This window comes from Passer domesticus, chromosome 5 (genome assembly GCF_036417665.1).
Source record: "Passer domesticus isolate bPasDom1 chromosome 5, bPasDom1.hap1, whole genome shotgun sequence".
NCBI lineage: Eukaryota > Metazoa > Chordata > Aves > Passeriformes > Passeridae > Passer > Passer domesticus.
In genome coordinates, this window is record NC_087478.1 from 18392323 (window position 1) to 18416850 (window position 24528).

At 36.9% G+C, this 24528-nt stretch overlaps 1 protein-coding gene across 1 annotated transcript in view; it reads right to left on the reverse strand.

Moving 5' to 3' along the window:
* Positions 1-405: 405 nt before the first annotated feature.
* The window catches only part of IL17REL (interleukin 17 receptor E like), a 43994-nt gene continuing 19871 nt past the window's right edge, over positions 406-24528 (reverse strand). The window contains exons 3-17 of the mRNA XM_064421552.1: positions 20515-20664; positions 19660-19769; positions 18146-18260; positions 16517-16561; positions 15508-15647; positions 15169-15240; positions 12873-12927; positions 12031-12194; positions 9781-9828; positions 9066-9123; positions 8590-8735; positions 6060-6119; positions 4941-4998; positions 2282-2336; positions 406-1311 (exon numbers count right to left, since the gene is read on the reverse strand). Coding sequence (XP_064277622.1) covers positions 1284-1311; positions 2282-2336; positions 4941-4998; positions 6060-6119; positions 8590-8735; positions 9066-9123; positions 9781-9828; positions 12031-12194; positions 12873-12927; positions 15169-15240; positions 15508-15647; positions 16517-16561; positions 18146-18260; positions 19660-19769; positions 20515-20664 — 1304 coding nt within the window. The 3' untranslated portion in view covers positions 406-1283. The remainder of the gene's footprint in view (positions 1312-2281; positions 2337-4940; positions 4999-6059; positions 6120-8589; positions 8736-9065; positions 9124-9780; positions 9829-12030; positions 12195-12872; positions 12928-15168; positions 15241-15507; positions 15648-16516; positions 16562-18145; positions 18261-19659; positions 19770-20514; positions 20665-24528) is intronic.

Here is a 24528-nt window from a genome sequence, read left to right on the forward strand (position 1 = left end):
TGGATGGCCGAGTGTCTTTTTCCTGGCTGCAGCCTGAAAGGTATTAGAGGAAAAGCAGGTGTGTCTGGGTAGGTCAGAGCTTCAAGTTCACAAGGAAAGTAAATGCTCTAGGAATGCTGCCCTGCCACCTCTGCTTTGGAGCTGCAGCACTGCTAGGAATGAGACTAGATCTAATAGATGTGCAGTCTAAACAATAAAACTTTTATATCAAAGGAATCAAGCAGAGCTTGACCTCTCCAGGGCACCTCAAAAATTATTGTGTTTCAATGCAGTGGATATGTCTCTTACACCACACTGTGTAAATGTGTCAATGAGTGTCTTGAAAAAAACCAAAACAAACACTTTTAAAAACCCCACACTTTCAGATGGAAAATATTTTTTATTGATCAGCTTCTTGTTCCCTTACTCCTCACCCATATTCCTGATCTCACATGATCAATTCCACATGGTTTCAGGATATGCTATTAATCATCTTTTATTTTACTTTATTCCAATATTACACAACAGGAAGCATGTTTGACAGGACTATTCAGTGAAATAAAGGCCAAATATTTGTTAATCAGTACAGTGTGTAATATTATCCTGAACAATTGAGTATAAATATTGATATAATGGGGAAAAATATTTCCATTATTTCCATTAAACTGTTTCCTTCTAGACCATATTTCCACAAGACAGTTTTAAATAGCTATCAAACCAAAGACATGTACCACCTCAGACAAACAGGAAAATTATCTCCAAGGCAAACACAAATGCAAACACAGAAAGCAATTGTTAGATGTACTTAGAGAACATGGTCTCTCATGGTGAGATCATCAGAATGGCATGAGAAAATCAAGACAGGAAATTGCAAAGAAGAATAATGTATCAAAACTGAGAAAACTTCCTCCATTATTCATTTCTCAAAAATTTTTGCTTATGGTTTAAAAAATAAAAGTTACCAACAAGAAAATCTGAAATACTTGTTCTATAGGTACACAAAGTACCATGAAATTATTCACTTATAGCATGTTTTGTATGAAACACTACTTTAGATGGGAAATGTGGACCTGATTTTCTAGGTGATCTAAGACTCTTTTTTTTAAATACTGGGAAATAAGGAATACTAATCTGAATTTGTCATATTAGAGTAGGCTCAACTTGCTAAATTCTTCACTCATGAGAATAATCTCACAGTAATTAGAAACTACTGTTGTGAGAGATGACCAGTTAGACCAGATTTGCAAGTTGCACCAAAATACAATGTTGAGAAGATACTGAGGACCTTGAAAACGTTGTTAAATTCAACGCAAGGACTCTACACTCTTCATCCTAGGAGAAAAACAGAAGAGGAAAGAAGATTGTTGTGAGATTATTTTCTCCAAAGTGTAAAAAAAGTTCATTGCTATATATTTGGTATAAAATAACAAATCTAACCATTTGTCTACAGCTTGTGTACGTGACTGTTACAGTTCAAACAGTGCTTCTATGAAACAAATAAACAAAACCAGGATACTTTATTCTGACTTGTATTTTCTGACAAGGAAAAAGCCAGACTGCCTCAAGGCAAGGATGGTAGGCCCTTCTCAACCACATGATTTGAAGAGCTTTTGCAAGGCTGCATCTTTTCCCCATCTTTGAACAAACTTTTTCAGGCCATCTCTATTTTCTCTGGAGTTTTAGGTAGCTCCCACTCTTCTAGGCTGGCTCTGCAAGGTATCCTTAAAGGAAGAGAATTTTTAAGGGCTCATAAACCAAATTATATCTCCATGGGCTGCATTATTTACTGATTTGTCTATAGCCGTGGGGAGGTGTTTTGTAAAGGACTGTGGCGATAAGAAGCAGCACTGGAACAGCTGAGCAGACTTGTCTAATCAGTGAGAGCCCAGAGGGATCTGATCTGCATGCAAAGGTCAGAGAGAAAGCAGGGGACAGGGCCTAATAATGTGAATATCATGCACAGCACATCTGAGCTTGTTCCAGGGCTCTTGAAGGTTGTGTTGTTACTTTACAAACTTCTCACTTCCATTGGTAATTTGCCTCTCTTCTCCTCACTTTGGCAGCAAGGCAGCTACCTCTGATTCCAGCCTAAACTGCAAAGAGAGAAAGCAAGAGAAGAGAGAGCGCAGAAGTGAGGAATGTCTTCAGTGGGAGAGCTAAGAACCTCATATACCTCCTAGCTATATACAAAATTCATTCAGATATTTCTTCTGTGCCTGTAACAAGACCATCTCATATGGTTTCAAGATTAAAAACTCCATCCATTTCCAGAGATGTTTTAAAATGTAAATTAGACAGATACCTGTGTGTCATGGCTTTTGGTGGGTTTCCATCATTGTATGACTGACCATGAAAACCTGAGGGAACAAGTTCAAATATAGGTTGCCATTCTGTTTTCATTATGATTCACATATTTATTCTCAGAGTAACTGGTATGGGTTATTGTCTCATACAAAATACATAAATTTCTTATTTTATAGGGGAAATAATGTCTCAAAATGCTTGGCTTTATTAAATAGAATCCAGAAAAGTGGCCAAAAGAAATAGAAAATTTGAAAGGAGCAAAAAATATTGCCTCCAAGTCAATGCTATTAAATGCAAATTTAAAGAAAAACCACCACCACATTATTTTCCCATTTCCATCCTTTGTAGAGCAAACAAGACCACGCCATTGTAATTCCCCAAGTACAGCTTTATAGAAAATATAGAAAAAAATAAATACAGCTTTACAGAAAAATGCTATATATTGTAGAATAATAAATTATACATGCCAGAAAGCTCTTCTTAAAGCCTGGGTAAAGAGCAGCCTTCCTGATGGTTAGACACAATGACTTTTTTATAATAGATGTTGTTATGACTGGAATCTTGTTTTTTAATAACATCATGAGTCTTCTGAACACACTGACAGTGCTTGGTATCTTTAACAGTAACACAACATGCACATTTCTATTTTACAAAGAAGTACACAGTATATATTTTCACTATTTCACTGTGTCATTACAAGATTATTTGTAATTTGCTTTGACATTTGTATAAACCCTATTGTCACAGATTACAGACAAATCTCAAGGTTAATATTATCTTCACTTTTACATGGGTGGCTTTTCTTAATGTCTTAGGCCCAAACACAATAGGTCCCATTGTAACAATTATCACCTTGGTGACTCTTTTAAGAAACTTTCATCACATCCAGATTTTAAAAGGCTATTTCTATTAAGAAATACCTTTGTTGTAGAAAATATACATTTAGGAATACAAAAACCCTTATTAGTTTTGCTGTCACTGATACATTAAAAACCCTACATCTGAGAAGCAGCTGGTGCCTTCCAATGAGTCATTAAGAACATTGGAATTATTGCAGTGAGACAGACCAACCCAGTTCAGTGTCCCACCTCTGACACTGACTTGTACCATCTTGCTTACAGGGAGGTTTTGGGAACACTGGTCCACAGATAGAGATGGATTGATCTATCAACAAATATAGATCACATTATCCCAAAAACATAAATTATGTCAAGATCCACAAAGCATGCAGTTAATGTACAACAAACACAGTGATCACACATTAAAGTTCTGACATTCTTGATAAGTGCACATTTTCTTCTTTTTTTTTTCTGAATCAGAAGGAAAGAAAAACCAAAAAACAACCAACAAAAACCCCACAGATAAACATATAAACAAAACAAGAAACCAAACCAAACAAGCTTGTGAGAAAAAGTTCAGTATTTAAATATTTAAATCAAATATTGTGCACAAAAAGTTATTTAGTCAGCTTTTGATGTTCTGCTATTTTCATTTACTGCACAGATACCTTCTCTCATACTATGAGGTGCAGGGAAATTCCAAGACTGCCATTGCTAGAGCTTTTAATTATTTTACATACTTTTGTCATACTCTGCATTTTTAAATGGAAAATATGAAAAATGAAAATTCATCCACACTGTCTGAACCACAACACTGGTTATTTAATTTCTTAATCTTGAATGGCTTCTTACAAGTTTGTCAGTGGAGAAGAAACCTGAACGTGCATTGTACGAACAATGACATAGGGAACTACATTCAGACTACAAATTCAAGCTGCCTTCTTTTTATTATCAGGCTTCCAAATCTAAAGCTCTACTTAACTGACAGGTGTTTTTAGACAACAGGGAAAATCCTGTCACAGGATTTACTATATTTACAGTGGACTAGAAGGAGATGTTTGTTGGTTGGTTGGTTGGTTGGTTGGTTGGTTGGTTGGTTGGTTGGTTGGTTGTTGGCTAGTTTTGTGAGTTTGGGGAAGTATTTTGGCAATGCTCAGATTGAGGCTTCTCTCAGCATGACTCCTTTTAGACTTTTTAGTTCTAAATTAGTCAATCCACTGCTGTGCTGTTCACCATAAACCCCACAGCCTTAGTTTGTTCTGAACTCACTAATTTCTACAACACCTTACTTTCAGGGCTTGGAGGTTTTAGAATATTCTGGCTCCATAGTGTATCTGAATGTATTTCAAATCATCATCATAATAATATCCAGAAGGAAACTTCTGTTTGCTGGGAGGTGGCGGGAAATGCTGCTGTCCCATTTGTAGGGGGAAGCTGACAGCAGGGCTGTCCTGCAGTCACTGCAACAGCATCAGTGTGTGCCTCTTGCCAACTTTTTAGCTACTTACCTCATGTACTGACACCAAGGTAAATACAGGTGTGACACACAGAAACTGGCACAGGGTGGAAAATCCACCCAGGAAGCAGAGGCAGCAGCCAGCCACACAAGTTGCCCTCGCAGAGCTAATTAAAGTAGCTCATGAGGTATATGAGTCCACTGTCTATAAAGGACTCTGAGCATATCTAGCTCTCATGCACACATCTACATTCAGTCAGGTGAATCCCACCTCCGTTTCCCAGTGAAAACACACTTCACCTGGAATGTGCTCCTGTACAGAATCAAGACCCAAAGCTTCTTTTGTTAACATGCCTACTTACCACAGAAGGTATCGCAGATCTGCAGTGGAACTGAATAATCTACATCTGTTCTCCAGCCCTGTCAAAAGAAAGAATTGAGGCTTATTCCCCTTTCAGCAGAGCTGTTACTAAGCACGTGTTTGACAAAATGAGATTGCTTTATTAGTTTACTCAAGTGACTGCATTTTAAATCTGTTTTTAAATATACACCTATGGAAATTGTTGGTCTAGTATATATTAAGTGAGTTGCAATCACTTTTAGGTCTCTAAATGATAGAGCTAATCATAAGTTTTGTTGTTATTATTGTCTGACAGATAATGTCTTACTTACAAAATAAATAATTTATGCAGGAAATTATCAGTCTCCCCACCAAATTTCATTTCTCACTAGGGAAAGAACTACTACTGTCATTACTCAGAAGGCTTTTGCCAATCTCACTTTCATCTTTCCTCTTTCTTCCCAGCAGCAGAAAGTGAAGCTGAGAAGGGCCTTCCAGGGCAGCTACTGGAGCCTCAGAGCTCCACTCTCACTTCCATTTCTCTCAGTGTCTACTGAGAATATTAATTTCAGAGAGGCATAAACCTATCAGCTTCATGCTCATTTTCTACTAACAAAATTCTTAATGAAGTTCAACTTCTTAGTGAAGTTCAGCTACAGAAATAGAGTGCAGAAATGTCAGAAATAATTTGCGCAGTTCTACTTTCCTGAGCGCTAATTCTAGGACACCATGCACTTGCTGTGCTGTTTACTATATGCCTCACCTTTTCTAGTCAATGTCAATTCTTGAAAATTCATCTATTATTTACTTGGATCTTTTGACAGCTTGGAATTTTATTTTTTTTTATGAAGGAACATATAAAGACAGGATTAGCAATATCCTGATGATATCCTTTTATCTGCCACTGACAAAGAGCAAGATCATGGTGAGCAACTTCTCAGTTAATTAATGTCATCTCAAAGAAAAGTGGCTGCAGCATACCAAGCTTTAAATAATGCTCTTTGCCAACTCGATTTGCACAATAATCAGATTTAGCTGGGAGGAGAAAGCAGTGGGAGTACCTGCTGTTTTGCTAGGTGTTTTATTGATTTGTTTATTAGTTTATTTTGTACAGGGTACCTGGCAAAAGCTGGACACATACCTGAATGCAAATTGTTGACCCACACATTTCCTGTGACATAGTGATTGAAACAGAATCTCCCTAATTAATAAAAAAAAAAGAAATTGAAAATCACTATTTTCCATACTCTGGAACAATGAAAACATACTGTGTCTCTCCAGTTCTTTGCTTTGGTTTCCAATAATGCTATGTGTTCTACCGTGTTAGAAAATTAATGGAAGGTTATTTCTTTTCAGAGCTAACCCCAGATCTCACTGACCATAAGCATCTGGTGTAGTTTTGCCAAGCACAGGAAGAGGGCTAATGTTACTGCATTTTATGGGGCATCACAAGGAGGACACTCTCCCCTCACTGTTTGCTTCCTCCCATCATCTTCACTTCTTTTCCCTGGTGTATGAGCTGAAGGAATGATCCTGTCTTTACAGTTCTGCTGGACTTCTCATCCCATTGTATGCAGAGAACAAGCTGAGCCTTAGGGTAAAATTGTCCTAAATGACTGGCTTGACATTTAATATTTGATTGATTATGGTTTGTCCTCAAAATAATGTCTGTTACTCCACCAATAGCTATGCATCTTCCACCACTCTCTTCAGGGGGGCAAACTCCTAAAGTAATTTGGGGGAAATTAGGTGAATATATTCAAGCATGAATGAAGAGGAATTAGTGGTTAGAGGATCAACATCAGTTTCTGGGAACACAGAGTGAGGCCTTGATGAAAACTTTGTCTGTACTGCTCATGGTATTGAGACAGGAACCATATGTAATTTATGTGGGGTCCCATTCTGTCACAGTAGCAGAAGACATAACAGCTTTGTACCAAAGGGAAGAAAACAACATTTTTAAATGCATCAGTGCCTTCATGAAATACACACTTCAGTATCTGGCTGTGATTTATTGGTGCTCCACCATTACCCCTTTCACTTAGCTATTCACACAGGGAACCTTTAAAACCTGAAAATATAAACTCCACAGATTTCATGTGAAATAGACCAGCTGAAGGAAACCTTCCCTGAGTGTTGACAACTCTTCTACCATACAGATCTCCATCTCTGCCAGTAATACAGCATTTTCCAGACAGCTTTTCCCATGAAGATAGACTCTTGATATGCCACCAATGCCCTCTGTGGTCTGTGTTAATTAGGATAGCGTTTTTTTCCCAGGCCTTTTGCCATGATTATTCAGCTCTGGGATCTCCTAGAGGAACAAGTTATTATCTTCCATTTTTGCATGTCCTCAGATTGAGCTGAGTTGGAAAACTCTTTTTATCAGCTATTCTGTTACATTCAGCACCAGAAGTGCAAAAAGCATCTAAACTGATTCATTAGAAAACAAATTCAGTATTCAGGGTCCAGCCCATTATGTTTAAGAAATGCTTGTTCATAACTGCCTGGTCATCAGCTAAGCCCTGGTATGTGCACTCTCCTCACTAGAAGAATCACAAGAACCCGAAAAAGGGACAGTTGCATTCTGTCCCTGCACAGTGACAAAGCTGGACTATGCCTTACAGAGAGGACAGATGTGAGAGCTGTGCTGGTCTGTCCTAAAGCACATCCCTTACAGTGGAGTGAAGTCAACAGGCATAGCCAGGAGTAACAATTCAAATCACAATATCCAGATTTCTCAAATTTCTCCAAATTCATCATATGCCATCTCATGTAGCTGGTCAGTGAAGCAGACAGCTGGAGCACATATGTAGCAGTGGACCTGAGAGTACTGAGGAGCTGGCTGCTGAACCAGATGGATGTCCTTCAGCATGGTGGTCCTAGTAGCTACTAGGATCTATCCTGCTAATATTCTCGTGTTTGAAAAATAATCCTATGCCCTCTCTTTTGCTCTTTGACCTCACTTTCCAGATGTGTCTCTCAGCAGATCACAGTTTGGGCCAACAAGGTAACTGATAGGCAGGGTCAAAGGGCAAACCACAGTGCTGCACTGAAAATGTCTGGAACATAAATTAAGTTGCATGAGAGGAATGAGGCTCTCATCACTAGCTGCTGCCTGAAATTGAAATCCGACCCTCCCATAATCCTTCCCCACCCTGTCCCCATTTTGTTGGATGAGGCAGTTGTGTAGCCACAAAATCAGCTGGTTCAAAAAGATAATTTGGCTGAAAACATGTTGAGATTGTATTGGCAGCTGTGACATTTAGAGTTCATCATGGATTGATGCCTCAAGCCTTACATTTCATGATATGTGATTTGCCAGGTCAGCTATATCAGGGACCCATATATGAAATATTAACAGTAACATTTTCTATATACATAATACAAATACCACACTACAAAAAATGGCATTAAAAGAATATTAAATTTCCACTCAATAGTCACATCATTTGATGTGACTCATTTGACTTCGGGATCTTTATTTATTTTTTGTTTCAGTGTGAGATCAGACTTAGAACTACATGCTTTTAAATTGTTCCAGTAATTGTTCCAATATGTACATGGTTTATTAATGGATTCAAGCTGCAGAACAATATATGGAATAATAAATGAATGAAGTTAGGTACGTGTAAAAGCCTTACAATGTTTAAGAAATAATATATACAAACCACAGAGACTGAATGGTGCATCCCAAGAGATTCACATGAAGCCATCTGCGTCCTGTTACACACAAGCACTGAGAACTGTGCCTTGGTTTGTGATGTGAAGAAAACTTGTATTTGTTCTGCAGCTGTAGCAGTCCTCATTTTCCAGGCTGATATTAGGGGAAAATACTTACTTTTAGATGTACAAGGACCATATAGTATATTCTAAAATGTATGCCTAAAATAAAAGCTTTTTGTATTTTTAAGTGTTATCAAATGATATGCAAGTGATTGTTCTGATTCCTACAAGTTACTTTTTATACTGATGAACATTAGATCTCTACTGAGAATACACAGAAGTAACAAGCTGTCAAATCTCTTTGACTTAGTTTACAATTTACAGTGTTGTGAACACTTCTCACTTAAGAGACAGCTCATATCTAGTGATTTAAATATTTTCCACAATATAATGTTATGCAATTTTTAAAATATATATTTACCTGGAAATTCTCCATGAGCAAATGGGCATCTAATCCAAGATCCTCGTTTGGTTGTAAACTGAAAGCAGAGAAATCTGTTATGAAAACCAGATTTTCCATTTCAATCTGTGGCAAAATATTCAACTAGTGATGATCGGGGTATTCCAGAAAGTTAGAATGTTGCAGAAGATTAATTCACAGCTTTCTTCCTTTATGGTATCTTCCAACATTTGACTTAAATTAGATCCCCTAATTCTTCAGGTATTCATGCATATTTTACAGAAATATCTGGTCCCACTGACTTAAAAGTAATCTAAAAGAAAACAATAATATGCCTGTATTGGTCTTATTTGGCTCTTTTCTTTTTATCAACTAGAATAACAAGAGATTCTTCGTTAAATGCACTGTGTTGATAATTTTATTTTCAAATATTTACTATGAAAAACTTTATATGTTAAGTTTAGCATATTCTTCAGAGTTTGCATTGACCAAAAATATTTTTTTCCACTTTTTCTTAAACAGACAAAAAGGATCAATCTGACCTATGTCCTATCTATCATTGCTGTTGCACTTCAAAAGAATCACCTTCTAATCTAATCCTTCACTTTTCCTTCATTCTCAGTTCCCATTTATCAGAGCTATGAAACAAAATATTGATCATAAAGAACATCAGCAGCTGATTTATTTTAGAGACAGAAGGGCAGTTAATATGTGTTTTACAAAGAAATTCCTTTACCTTCATGCAAAGTCTTGGGTGAGTGTCCACACGAGAATATTTAACCTGCTGGAAGACAGAGCACTCAGATTAGCTAGTTTTATTAACTAGTTTCACCAAATCAACTACTGAAATTGCCATGGCTTGATTACTGTGAATGCAACTGGTTTGTTTAATTCATAAACATCCCAGGAAGTTAATCACATAAAATGGTTAGAAACAACTGCTGCTTTGGATTACTGAATAGTTTGCTTCTTTTCATCTGCAATATGTAGCATTTTTTTATGGTCAGACTGACCCATTAGAGCTAAGTTAATTGATTCTATGGTGGCTTCTGCAAAATTCTGATTACAGACTTGTTTCAACCCCTTATTTGCCACTCATGAACAACTCAGCAGAACACTTAAACATACATCCAGAAGTATTCAAGCATCAGTTGAGAAATTTTTGAATTTTCCATACCCATATTTCAGAACAGTGAAACATAGGCTGAATTTTAGAAATCCATTTAAGCAATCCACAAAATATTGTTCTTTTGATTAGCAAATTTTTACCCACCAAGGGCTTCACCACAAAGAGCCTTGTCTTATATAAACAATAGCTACACATATTGCTATACACATGCTCCTACTTAAATAAACCCTATTGCTCAAGTGACTGAGCACCCTACACAGCCAAACACTTCCTTCCTGTAACTGCTTTTGAGATCATAACAATAGTGTCCCAGGAGACAGTTTTGTAGGAGTCTGCTCAGACCTGGGGACAGCTTTGTCATGGACAGAGAAAGGCCCAGCCTCAGTAAAGAGGAGTGATGCATCTTTTGTGCCTTAGTCAGTACATGTGCATAGCCTTAGAGTGTGTGACCTTGTCTGGATTTGCAGGGCAGCCGGCCCTATCTGAGGAATCTGCATACTACAGAGATGGTTTTCAGGGTTATAGTACAATAAGTGAACCAAATTCAATATCAAACTTGTTAGAATTAATGTTGATGATCATTGTGGGTCCCTTCCAGATCAGGATACTCTATGGTTCTATGATTAATATTAATGTTCAGTCATTAAATGCAGTCAGTAAATACACGAAAACACTCATACTCTGTAATAAATTTGGTTTCGGTTCTGGTGACAGATGCAACCATTACCAGCCAGAATCCATTTTAGTCTTATTTTGGGTTTTTTTCCCCTTTTCTCTCCTGCAAGCAATGAATTGTACTTGTTGCCAGCAGATGAATAATCCCACAGGGATCACTCACATCTAGAATTAAATTAATCTGTTTTTTCAAGATCAAAGCTTTGTTGGAACTCATAAATGATGAATCTGAACAATCACTAAAGGCTTGGCCAGGAGTTCCTAATCACAAAAGCATTCAACAGTCTTGAGTCAGCCCCACCCCCTCCCCAGTCATGTCATCAGAATAATAATATGAATCCCAAAGTTTCAGAATTCATCTCTTGGGCTGCCTTTTCTGTTGTTACTTTAAGTTTACTGCCTTCTCTCCACAATCAGGCAAACCTGAAACTTACTTTTCATAATAAAATTAATTCTAATGAACTTCAAAAAGCCAGAGCATTCAGTATCTTCAGATTGAAGTGTTAAGCCATTCAAGACATATGCATTTGAAAACCCTTCTCAACTTGAGAAAATAATTGCTGGAAGAACGAAGGGACACAATATTTCAGCACCCACAATTTCAAGACAATGGACCAGGTTGAGGAAGGCACTTCCAGAAGATCTTAATTACAAAACAATTGTGCCCTACCAGAGTACTGTTATATCTCTAGAAATATGGAAAGAGATTTAGCTTCATCTAGTTTATATTTCTGGTGTCTAAATGTTAAATATCTAAATCTGATCTAATCACAAGAGTCTCTTGTGACAGTATAAAGAAGGTGGTACCATCAGAGAGAAATCCCTACAACCTACTCTGCCTATCTACAGATGAGAAGAGTTGTCCTCACAGTGTGTCTGTCCCCTTAATTTAAAGGGAATCTATAAATAAAAAGCAGATCCTATTTACCCCAAAGAATTTAGCAAACATTACTAGCTGCCCAGTCATCTCCACTTTTTATTTCTTTATAATGAGTCAGTGACTATTTTGAATAAATCATGTGATTAGTGTGCAAGAACAGACTGTGATTATGAATAGTTCTAAGTATCAGAGAAGAAGAGAGCAATTTGCAACTGCTCTTATTCCAAAGTCTAGCTCTTCACATTATGCCTTTGGTGATGCCTTTCAATCTCACAGTTTGAATTAATCCACACAGCTCTTACTTTCTCCGAAGAATTTTTGAATGATTTTTCTATATCTTCACAATGGTCATTCGACTTGGTGAACCTGCATAGGTTAACCATGGCAAGGACAGGACAGGCTGGCTCCCAGGCAAGGGTTTGTGTTGATGGGTTATAAACAATATTGTCCCATAGCACCTGTGTATCTGTGCACAAAGAGAGAGGGAAAACATTATTCAAAATGTCCAGACAGGAATCAACACAGTTAATAAGTCTGGTATCTCTACATGTGCTTTAAACCAAAATCTTGGACTTAACACAATAAAACACTTTTTAGGCCACACTTTTTTCTATTTGCCTGGTAAAAAAATTACTTTCATATGTGTGCAAATAAGACAATTTCTTTTGATTTTTTTCTGTTTGTTTCTGAGCTGTCATCTCTGACCAATTTCTGATATTGCTGGAATATTTAAGTGAAAAATTTCCTGTTAAACATAGAACTCATATATAGTTAACTGTCTCCCTTTTCAACTCCTTGCTCCTTCCTTTATGTTGGGTATGGGACACTCTCAAATGTCGCCCTGAAGCCCTCTTATCACACCATTTCTAATCTGATCTTTTATTCCTTCTGCCCAGTTTGCATGTCACTTAAGAAAATGTGGGAAATGACTGGAAAGTTACGTAGTGTTTTTGTTGGCATAAACTTGGTGAATTATTTGGTCTGAAAGTAAGTTATTTCATCTACCCACAGTAAAACAAACCAATATGATTATTTCCTTGAAGTTTTGCAATATGTGATTTTCAGTGCAGATTAGTTTAAACTGTGACATACTAATGGAGCTGCTGAAAGTCACTCTTATAAAGAGTAAGCATGCAGTACTTGCCATTTTCAAAGGGGCAAAGTTGTATCCTCCTTGCATCTGGAAGTGCCAGCCAACCCTACAACCAAACAGTGGACGTCAGTTAGAGGCTGTTAGAGACACGTTTTTAACATTTCAGGTAGAATGTGACAGCATTTTTCGGCCAAAGATAAGGGTGCTATGTTTGTTAGAAAGCTTTGGGAGTCATTTTTTTAAAATAAGTTTTGCACTATTTTTTCATTTTGTTGTTCATTATTAGGGGCATTAAACTAATATGATCCCTTCTAACACTGTATTTCTACCATTTCTAAGTCATATATTTGGTTCAATTTCATTTAGAAAATCTTCCGATTTGATTTTTATTAAGTTTCTTCTTACAGTGTCATTACTTTCTAGGGAAATCAAAACATTCAATAATCATAATATAAGATCTCCTGGCCTGGGCAATGGTGAAGGATGCATCCTTAAAATCTGAAGACTAACACTTAACCCAATCTCCAAGTATACGTGCATGGCTGTTGCTATGCCCTATTTATTTAGATCTATGTGCAAATGTTTCTCTTATTTGGAGTTCCCATCTGTTTGCTTAGCAATCCTATTGCAGAATTTTCTGTGTATGCACTGAGAGAAATAAAATTTTTCGAGTGACCTCATATTTTCGGAGTGGAATGAAAAAATTCCCTTGGCTTTGACAAGACTTTGTGGTTCAGCTTTCCTATTTAGATATGTGTTTTTAGGTCCCACAATGTACACATCTAAGTGTCACTAAAGTGCCCAAATTACTGTCACAGTAGCCTCATGATGACCTAGCCATTGCAGCCAGTGGAATCTACAGTGCTGTCCAGCACATCCCAAAAGGACAGGCCATCTGCCTTTGGTCAGTTGAGCAACTGACTGCATTAATTAGATCTCCATTAAGAGTTTCTTCACCTAATTCAAATATAGATATCTATATTTGGTTATCTACATTTAGATATCTTAATCTGCAAGGTAAATCCAACCCCAAAATTCAGTGAGAAATCTAGGTTCACATAGCATCTTTCTATGTTATCAGGATAATTTTAAATTTCTTTGGGGTCTTTTATTCCTTGTATGAAAGATATTCCAAAATCTCACTTCTCAGGTTTTCATAAAAATCTGTAACTATCCTGAATATATTCATGGAATGAAGTTTATCCACCTTCATTCTCATTGCAAGAATGGCTTTCGTTTAAAACATATTTTATTTTTCCTTATAAGTGACCCTTCTGGTCTGTATTTGCACAGCAAACATAATTTCTCTTTGCATGTGTTTTACCAGGCTACTGGAAAGATGGTATTTGAATCTCCTTTGTAAAACAGTCTCTTCATTCCCCAACCACTGCAGATTTTTTTATGTGTATCTTCCTTTTCAATTAATCTTTCTTGAATATGGATACAAGAATTCTTTACAGTATTTCAAGGAAGGCCTTGCCCATACTTTCCTGTTAGCTTGGAATAATCTAGCTCACTACACTTTTGTTCATGTTTACATGTAGACATCATGGAAGCCAGCTAGTTAATCACCCTGTGATCAACTATTTCAGCCAGATCTTTTTTCTTCCACTGTTATTTCTAAATGAGGACTCTCACCTTACAGCAAGAATTCTTTTTGTCAGAGCAAATGCATGAACTTGCACTTCATAATTTACACTTCATCATCCTTCAGTTATGCCACATATGAAGATCTCTAGTCTCTTCCAATCACCCTAACCCTCTTCCATTTTGATTATAGGGCCCAACTGTATTCCAGCAAATCCCACTATACATTCCTGCATTTTGTCCCCATGTCATTTACAGAAACATTTATGTGAGAATGACTCTAAGTGTCATCCTTAAATAACCTCCCTACCAGCACAGGCCCATCCAACAGGAGTTGCTGAGTTAGCCCTGCAGCCAGCTATTATCTACCACTCAAATCTTGCTCTCACTCTTGGTTTCCTCAATTCCTGTTTTAGTTTCTCATGCAATACTATATCAAATGCTGCTGACATTCAGGCTGATTATGTCTTCTGTCTTTTCACTGTTTATTAAAAAATCAGTCAAAATAATATTGCACAACACATTCCATGAATTATTGTAAATTTTATCCCATTTTCTTCTGATTGCCATGTTTTAATTAGCATTTTCTAAAAAAATCTTTTCCTTACATTTATGTATTCTAAGGTCAAAAAAAGCCTAAGTCAAAAACTTGGGTCTGGAGCCTTTTTCTTCAGATTTTTCCTCCTTTCTTAGCACAAATGCCTGATAAAATTTATTTTAACAGAAACACAAATAAATACCAAATTCCAGACCGTATTACCTCAATGCAAAGACAAGGGAGTAGCTGAGAATATTTCAGAGAAACAGATTTAAAAGATTCCTTTCCTTTTATCTGAAATGAAAAAGATGGTCATAAATCCAGAGCAGTAATTTCTTTTAATAAAGCTAAATTATAGATATAGATTATATAGATATAGATAAATATAGACAGAGATTATATAGATATAGATAGATTCAGATATAGATTACGTAGGTGATACAGATGATATAGCTATATATACAGACATAGATGGCATCTCCTGTAACTATGACCTTAATGAGCATTGCCACCTGCAAGGCACCCTCCCCAGTTCCCCAAAGCACCATGAGTTTAACTCACCACAGCAAATGCCCCAGCATCTTCACAGGTAAACCATTTGTGGCACAGGCGAACATAATAATCTTGATCTCGGGGAAAGTTGGATACATTCACTGTTACAATTTTCTTTGCCCTGTCTAAATTATAGTCTAACTTTCCAGCTGAAAAAAAAATTCCAGATGAAAAAATTTCATCTGTCTCATGTCAGATGAAATTATTACATCTGTTTCTTTATAACTTTATTATTTCTATTTTATCTATTTATAAAAGGTACAGAATATGTTTCATAATTTGATGGAGATTAAACTCAACATCTATAGAATCTTACCTAGAATATTTGAAATTATTATTACTTTATACCCTAATAGTCCTCTTTTTTTAATGATAATTTGCATTCAACATTATTTAGTTTAACACTTGTAATACTGAGAGGCCAAGATACTTGCCAATTTTACCTCAACCTTAGTACTTGGAATCTTATGTAGTTTATGTACAAATATTTGAAATATACACATTAATACTACTATAAGGGCTGATTATCCCAAGATTGTAATTTTCTTCCATAGAGAATGTAAGAATGTGCAACTATGATAAACAAGTGTAATATGTGGAAGGAATATTTTTTTATACATATATTCACAGATATGTCAAAAGCAGTTTGGCAAATCAATTTCAATCTATTTATGAGCTCTTTCAATAAGACAGAACATAAAACCAGCAATCCAAAGTGCATTAAAAGAACACATATCTATTTCCAAAAGCTTAGAAATCAGAATATCAAAACCTTTACCTCCCATGTAGCACTTACAATAGAAATATATTTCCAGAACATTGCCATGTACCATTTCAATAGAAATACATAGAAAGAAATAATTTCCAGAACATTACCCATCAACTACATGGTAATTATACGTAGTGGTAGTTGTAAATCATAATTTTTTCTCCCTGCTCACTTAAGTATGAAAACATGTCATTGTATAGGTCACCAGAAATATCTCACAGCTCTAAGTTGCATAGAAGATCAGCTCACCCAAACAAGCTGGAATATATTTTCCCACATCACTGTTTCTGCAATCTGCAAGGTAGAAGGCAGAGTCTGTTTCAATGCTTCTTTATTCACATAACTGTGTAAACAAACTGCCAAATTATCCTGTAGATTCCCAACAGGAAACCTCTCTCATCCCTCTTTTAAAGGGCATTTTTTTAGATAAACAGCATACATTTTTAGATAAACAGCAAAAAAGATAAGTACTCTTCCCACACGCAGAGATGATATGACAATATGCCTTAAGGACCCATCTCCCCTGTCTGGGGTTTCTACTGGGAAACTTCATCAGCAGTTAAGGCTGCAGCTGAGGATATAGCACCACACCTCTTTACCTAGAACCTAACAATAATTTGAATAATAATATTAATTTTTGTTACTTTTTCCTCGAAAAACAACTCCTGTTGTTTACCAGGCTCATTTCTCTGTTATCAGTAATTCTGGTTTTTTGCTATTCTGACTCCAGCCTTAGAAAGAAACACCCTACCTAGCTCCTAGGGAGCTTACCAGAATTAGAAGCCAGGCAGCACTTTCAGAATATCTGGTATTTTTATCTCCAAAACTTAACTCTTAAGAATATTAAAACAATTTTTCATGTGTTGCTTTCACCCCTCCTTGCATAACACAGTATTGGATCAGCACTTTAATTTCCCCAGAGTCCTTTTCCACCAAGAAGTATTTCCTATTTTCATTTGTTCACTGACGACTGTGTCTTAAAACTGGGCTTCATGAAACCTTGTTTCCTCCCCTCTTTGTTCACAAAGTACTTATATACCTCAATAGAGAATCAGGACTGATAAGAAAATTAAAGGCTTTTTAAGCACAAAAAGGCCTTATTTGTACCCAAGTGTCAAACCATACAGCAGGGATGACACTGTACCAAGGGGCAAGGGCAAGAACCACCCACCCTTGGGCTCTGGAGATGGGAAGGCAGGACAATCCCAGCCTGGGATTGAACAAGGGGTCTCAAGTCATTTTTTGCTTTTTCTTTCTCTGGCCACACTGTATCTTGGCTGGACCACAGTGCTGAATCTATTTTTGTATGCACATGGCATATTTTGTGGGCACTTCACCCTAAAAATATGGAAAAATACTACCTATCTTTTTCTCTTACATGTAAACAGGCTATAGAATGCCTAGTTAATGACAGTAAAAATAAATTTCTTATTAAGCTTTCTTATTAAGCTTTCCTCAGCTTCTGAAGCCACCCCTGGGCCACCCATGCAGAGAAGCAGAAGCTCCATCTGAGGCACAGAGAGAAGGCAGGGCTGAACCTGCAGGCAGAGAAAGAGCACATGCCAATCACAAGAAGGGCGACAGAGACAAATACATAGTGTAAATTCCATTTTCCACATACCTTTAGACATGAACTCTGGGTTTTATATCAAGTCAAGACCTTTACTTGCTAACAAAAAAGAATTACTGAAATGTAAACTAAGACTGGTCCTGGCATACATGACCTACCGTCAGTTAGGTGAGTGTGTCAGGTCATATCCCAGAATGTGATTTGCATGTGCTTTTGTCTTTCAGGGTGTTGGTTGGTTGGTTGGGTTGGGTTTTTTTTTATTTTACAAGATATTTCTTGAAAAGCATCTGGTTTAAGATGTTTCCTACCTTCAACATAGTATTGCTGACTCAGCTTGACTTCACAGTAATGTGGTACAGTTTTCATGGTTACATAGATGTGTTGTGCTACATTGACTTCAATGCAATTGAACTGTACCTGTACCTGTTAAAAACATTGATAAAATCAAGTTCACACAAGACTTCCAGATACAGCAAAACCTTTGGCTAAGATATTTAAGAAAGAAATATTCTTTGCTCAGGTATGTTTAATTTAAAATCAGCATTAAGCAGTCAATGAGGTAGGAGCAGGAATGTAAAAGAAGCAGATACGACTTAATAAAAGGATTTCTAAGAGTATCATTATTTCTAATCCAGGATGTTGCTATCACCTTCACTTTTAGAAATCTAAATAGCTACAAGATATCAAATAATCCTAAAAGCATAAAAATGTCAAAAGCCCCAGTCTGTACCCATTTTACAAGCACAAACATTTGCAGAATGGAAAACAAGTATGTTTAAATATTTAATGGCAACTTCAGAAAATGTGTTAATTACAATAACAGTTTATGAGACAGAAAGTAATTTGAAAAATAAAAGTTGAGGTCCAGTTGCAGCAGGTCATTCCCTCACTACTATCAGTTAACAATTAAATTCCTTGTAGGTTTTCATGTTGGATAGTCTCCTATTTGGTTAAAGGCATTTGGAGGGTACAAGATGTCTTATGTCACCATTTTAGTCACTGAATTGAAACTAGAAAAATTTCATTAAATATGTTTGTTGATTCTTGCCTATAAACTTGCCTTACTCTAAAAGCTACTGGTTGCTGAGTGGTGGCCTTGCATTGCCAAAGGGATGATGGATGTTCCATCTCATCAAGAGACACCAAGTGCAAACTGCAGCTGCAGTTTGGGAGGACTTTGCTCCACATGTGCAATCAGCGTAACATTGTACAAAGCACATGAAGCAACACATTGTGTACAGGATTAGTAACCCTTATCCACCAGTAACTGCAAAAATTCATGCCTTTCAAACAGCTGGTCAGGGGTGGTTCTTTTTTATCTCAGTTGCAAATTTTAGCAACAAATACTTCCCCTGAACAGACACTGCCCCTTAAAAGGGCTTAGGACAGATGAGCACAAGTGCTCAGGCACCCATCTGTCTTCTAGATGTGTAAACTCCACTGATATGGTTTGACTGAGGTAATATGCACTTTAAATTTCTGTAGCATTGCTCTTACTAGACACTAGAGTCAGAAAAGCTTCCACACAATGTGGAGGGCACAAAAAGACTGATATGAAAATTAGGCTCTGCGGAGACAGCTTTCCTTATCAAAAGGTAAGCGGAAGAAGTACAAAGATGGTGGAAAATTGAATTTATGTGTTGTAAGGGGGAATTTTGTTATGGAGTTTCATTTGGCTATGCTGAAGTATATGTTTCATTGTAGTTTTCCACAACCACTAAGAAAACAGTAAGAAAAAAATAAGAGAGATGCAAAAGATTTTTTTTCCAAAGTATTGTAAACATTTAAATGAAAAATTGCTCCCCCCAAAAAAGGAGTTTACCTTCTTTCCATTAAGCATCTTGCTTTTTTTCCTAGTGAATCTTACATTTATGCATTGAGATTGCTGTGTGTCCAGTGAAAAAGAACATATTTCCAGCCCACGGACATTCTCTGAAATTAATTAGGAACAGATTGCAAAAATATAATTTAAGCATCTTTAAGAAGATCAAAACCATAAATTAAAATGCACCATATCATAAGCTTTCCTTCTAAGTGAAAGGCACATGTACCTCTGTTAAAAGAGAGACATTATATATAACTCACACATAGGAGTAGGAACAAGGATTTAATACATATTGCTATAAATGAAGCTTTAATTACCAAACTTAAAAATAAACTTATTAACTCTGAGTGAAGCAACTAGGAATTATCTATATGATAACATATGAAGCACATGAATGGAAAGGTGTTAGTAAAAATAGACTATGCAGAGGAAGTTCATGTACTTTCATTTTCTTGTAGTGCAGAACTGTGACTTCAGATGAATAATCTGTTTCTCCTTCTGTAGGGGCAGTCACTCACGTCCAGATTGTCAGAGCACACAGAATTAGTGTGTGTGCCTGCATGGATGGCAGAGCAAGAAAGAAAAGGGCAGCTGTGTGCTTGGGGCACTGGCAGAGGACAAGTTAGAGATGTTATATTGGAAGGCAGAATTCATTATCTCAGCTCTCATTCACTTGAGAAGGGTCACAACTTCATCCTGTTTTGTAGCAAAATGCTTTCACAAAAATAATTTTCTGAGAAGATTAAATGAAAACAGCTTAGTCCCAAATATTACAATATGGAACAAATTTTGGCTGAACGGCCATAAACAGAAAGTGAACAGACAGGGCTCAGTAGCAAAGCTGATTCTTACCATCCAGACTCAGTGTTCCTTTAATGTTTAAATGAAGAGAGCATGGGCTTCCTTGGACACATTTCATCACTGTTGAGATCTTCATGCTTTTGAGTACCATAGAAGATAAAGATGCAGGAGCATCATGGCAGAAGCTGTTAAAAATGCCACCTGCAAATGCAAACACAAGGGCAGAGAAAACTCATTGCACACAGGATGTCTGGGGGAGAGCAAGCACCACAGGGGACATTTCTGCTCTCATGAAATCAGTAAGAAAGTGACCAGCAAAGCCAGTACTTTACCTAAAATTTTCACACAACAAACATGACTAATTAGGGTGCTGGAATAAATTACTAGGCTTAGGGAAATGTTAACCCACAAGAGGAAGCAATCACACTTCTAAAAACTAAGGTTAGCAGAACACACTTAGACTAATACTGGTTCTAATTAATTAGATCTGCTCAATCATGAGTAAACTAATAGTTTATATAAACATTTTTCAAAACCATTACCTGCATATTGTGAGCACTCTCATAATAGTACTTTAATTTTAGGACTTTCTGACGGTTTCCATTGCTGTTAAAATTTCACTTTCACACAAGAGGGCACCATTGCATTCCTAGTCATGGAAGAGTACCTTACACCTACAGGATTTACTTCTGCTTTAGACTACAACAACAAGAGCAGAATAAATATTATCCAGGCCTTCTTCAAGGCACAGAACATAATAATCCATAGGCAAATCCACAGAACACAGCTACTACGTCTTCTTCTATTTCCCCGTGTAAATTTAGTCATTCCAAAGGAAATGGGTTTGCAGAGCTAAAACTGTAGGCTAGGAAAAAAGGAAAAAATAGTCTTAAGACCCCAAACCTCATCAGTTAGCATATTTCATCTCTTTCTACTTCTCAGCCTGCCCTACACAGAAATCAGGTATTAATTTATGAATTTATATTGGTGCAGTGGATTTAATCCCCAATGCATTCTTTAGGCTCCTCTACTTCACATCCATTGTTTATTGTCCCAGAAACAGATAACCAGGTTTTGTCCCTTGGCTTTGTGGTATGCAATGCAGCACAGCTCTTTTTAGCTGTAAATACTGTTTCTTTGAAATATTTCCTAGCCTTCTCTCTTTTCATACACAGCATGAAAGTTAAAAACCACCCAAGTAAAAAAAAAGTATTGTATTGACCATTGTCCTTCCCCTGGTGAGAGGCTAGAAGAACAAAAACAAAACAAACAAAAAAAAATTGATTCATATAATTCAGCTGTTCAAAATGCTCCTAGAAGGAGTTCAACAAGTAAGACAAAAGGTATGGAAGTATGAAACAGCAGTGCCACAATACTGTGCTTGCCATAAAATTCAGGATAGTACTCTTAATGGAATCATAGGAAAGGGTACATCCCTCAATGTCAAGCCAAGAACTGTTGTCAAGTGTGAATGCTCATTGACTCACATGGAAGACACGTCCACAGGTCTCACAGAGCAAAGGTATGGTGAAGGAGGAAAGACAAAGCTTATCCTTACTTATCCTTCCAACCCTTCCAGTGAAGGAAAGTGCTCAAAGACTGAAAGTGTATTAACCTGAACAGAATTCTTCCTGTCCTATGAGATCCTCATTTTCCCAGTGTCCAGTTGCAGCAGGCCATTGTCAAAGATCAGATACTGATACTGCAGGATGTGAAGACAGGCTGACATAAATGTGGCACCTTCACTTAAATCTGTTAGGCTTTAAGTGCCCTCACATCTGGTGTCAGGAGAAATAAGTCCTGTGTGATACATATCACATACACACAGTCAGAAGAGACAAACCCTTCACACCCAAATCTCCACTCTGTTAGCCTGGTTTTGTGCCACTGAGCATACTTTGGAGGCAACAGGATATGCTGATATGACCCAAGTGGAAAAGCATGGGAAAACAAGGACACTTTACCTCAGCTGGCAGTAGGTCAATTCTGAATTATCCAAAGAAATACAAGCAAAGACAATTTATGCAAACCAATGAAAAAAACATGGATCACTCAAAATACACACATAAGGCTTTAAGAGCAGTTGGAGTACCTTGACTTTTGAAGAATTTATAAACATTTCCACAGAGATGAGACAGCCCTCAGAAGCACAGTGCACAGCAACTGGATATGAACACTGTATTCCATGTTCCAAGAATGAGTGGTGTAATAATCCTGAAGGTATCTCAGGATGGAAAGTCATTGCACAACACTCAATTAATCCACCCACAACTGGGAGTTTATCATATTGCAGAATTACTTGATAATTATTACTAATAATGTGATAAGTGATGATTAGTTTGAGCTCCGTCTCTTTGCTCAAAAATATATTTTCCTGGCTGCGTTGTATGAGATGCAGTTGTGGATGCCCAATGGTATCTGGGATAATCTGTTTCTGATTAAGGTTTGGTTATTGGTGTAAATTTCTTGATCCAGGCAATCCAGGCTTATAACCTCACCTGCTGCCATGTCTGCATAGAAATCATTTAAGGAGACAGCAGTGTATGTAGACATATGTATGTACGTATGTATGTAGATAGATAGATAGATAGATAGATAGATAGATAGATAGATAGATAGATAGATAGACAGACAGATAGATATTCAAAGTGGACAGGTCTTTACAAAGCATTCTGTTTGGGTGTATTTGACCTTATTTTTTATGGGACGGAGAGAGGAAGCAGTCATCACTTAGCTGAATTTTCTCCTTAGCTGTTACAACCTGAGGTATGACATCATCAGATGTCCCAGGGTTGGAACTATCTCAGGAGAATTCTAAGTCAGCCTGGGTGCATTACTGACACTGGATCAGCATCAGACAGATGCACAAACACCCTGCTGTCCCATCAGCAGAGACACTGTTCTCCTTGATCACAGTTTCTACTTTCAAACTGAGAACAAATATGTAATGCACTGAATAAAATGAAATTACTCTTCTGCTTTGGATTTTTTTTTTCCATTCATTTTATGATAGATTTTGAGAATTGCAAAACATGCTGCAAAAGTCATTAATAATAATTTAAATGGATCACATCATGCATGAGGATACTAGCATTGGATTACAGTAAATGCATGATACAAGGATGACCTGACAGAAAATAATTTTTGCTGTATAAATGATCACAGTATGAGACTCATTTCTGACTAATTCTTCAGTAAACTCCTACTTTATCATCTTTTAATCCCCCCTTAAGATATTTTCTTCTGGAACACACCCCATTTTCCTTTTCACACAAGTAGTTCTATCTATACCCCAGAAGATATAAAGATACATCTTGCTACACAAACCATCTGTTGGGTAAATCTTACCTAAATTTTCTGTTTATGAATAATAGCTGTAATTAGCCCTACATGAGAGAGGGATTGTTGCTTTAATAAAAGGTTCCTTAATTATGGGCACATATAAGCCCAGGCATAAAGAAACCACGGCTTATTATTCAGCATGTAGACATTTCCTTGTACTTTTGCCATCAGCTCAACCACAGCAGATAATTTGTTTAATCTGATGATGCAGCAATCAACCTAGAACTGTCACGACAGCAAATCACACCTTATGTACAGTTGGAAATAGAAGGCAGAACTGAGCAATGGATACACAATAGAAATGAATAGATGGATAATTTGAAGCCTCAGGTAAGAAGATGAAATTGGAGAACCGCATTAAAAAAAAAAGGCAGAGAAAACCTATTAATAACAAGACTGGGACAACACCCAATAGAAAATCCTAACTGGTTTTTTATCTGATATATCTTCCCTACAACTATTGTAAGAATCTGAGCTACTAAAGGATACTGACAGTGCTAAATCTGCGAGCATCTCTAAAGCCTACTAGAATTGCTTCACTGGCACATCATCCCATGAGTATAAATTACAGTAGCATTTCAAACCTATTTGCATATGATTTACCACAGTATCTGCTGAATCTGTTCATTAGGATGAGTCAACAAAATTCATCAGCAAAGTAGATATGCTGTCCTACAATAACCACATGGTGCACTTCAGTTAATAAGTACCAAAATTCACTAC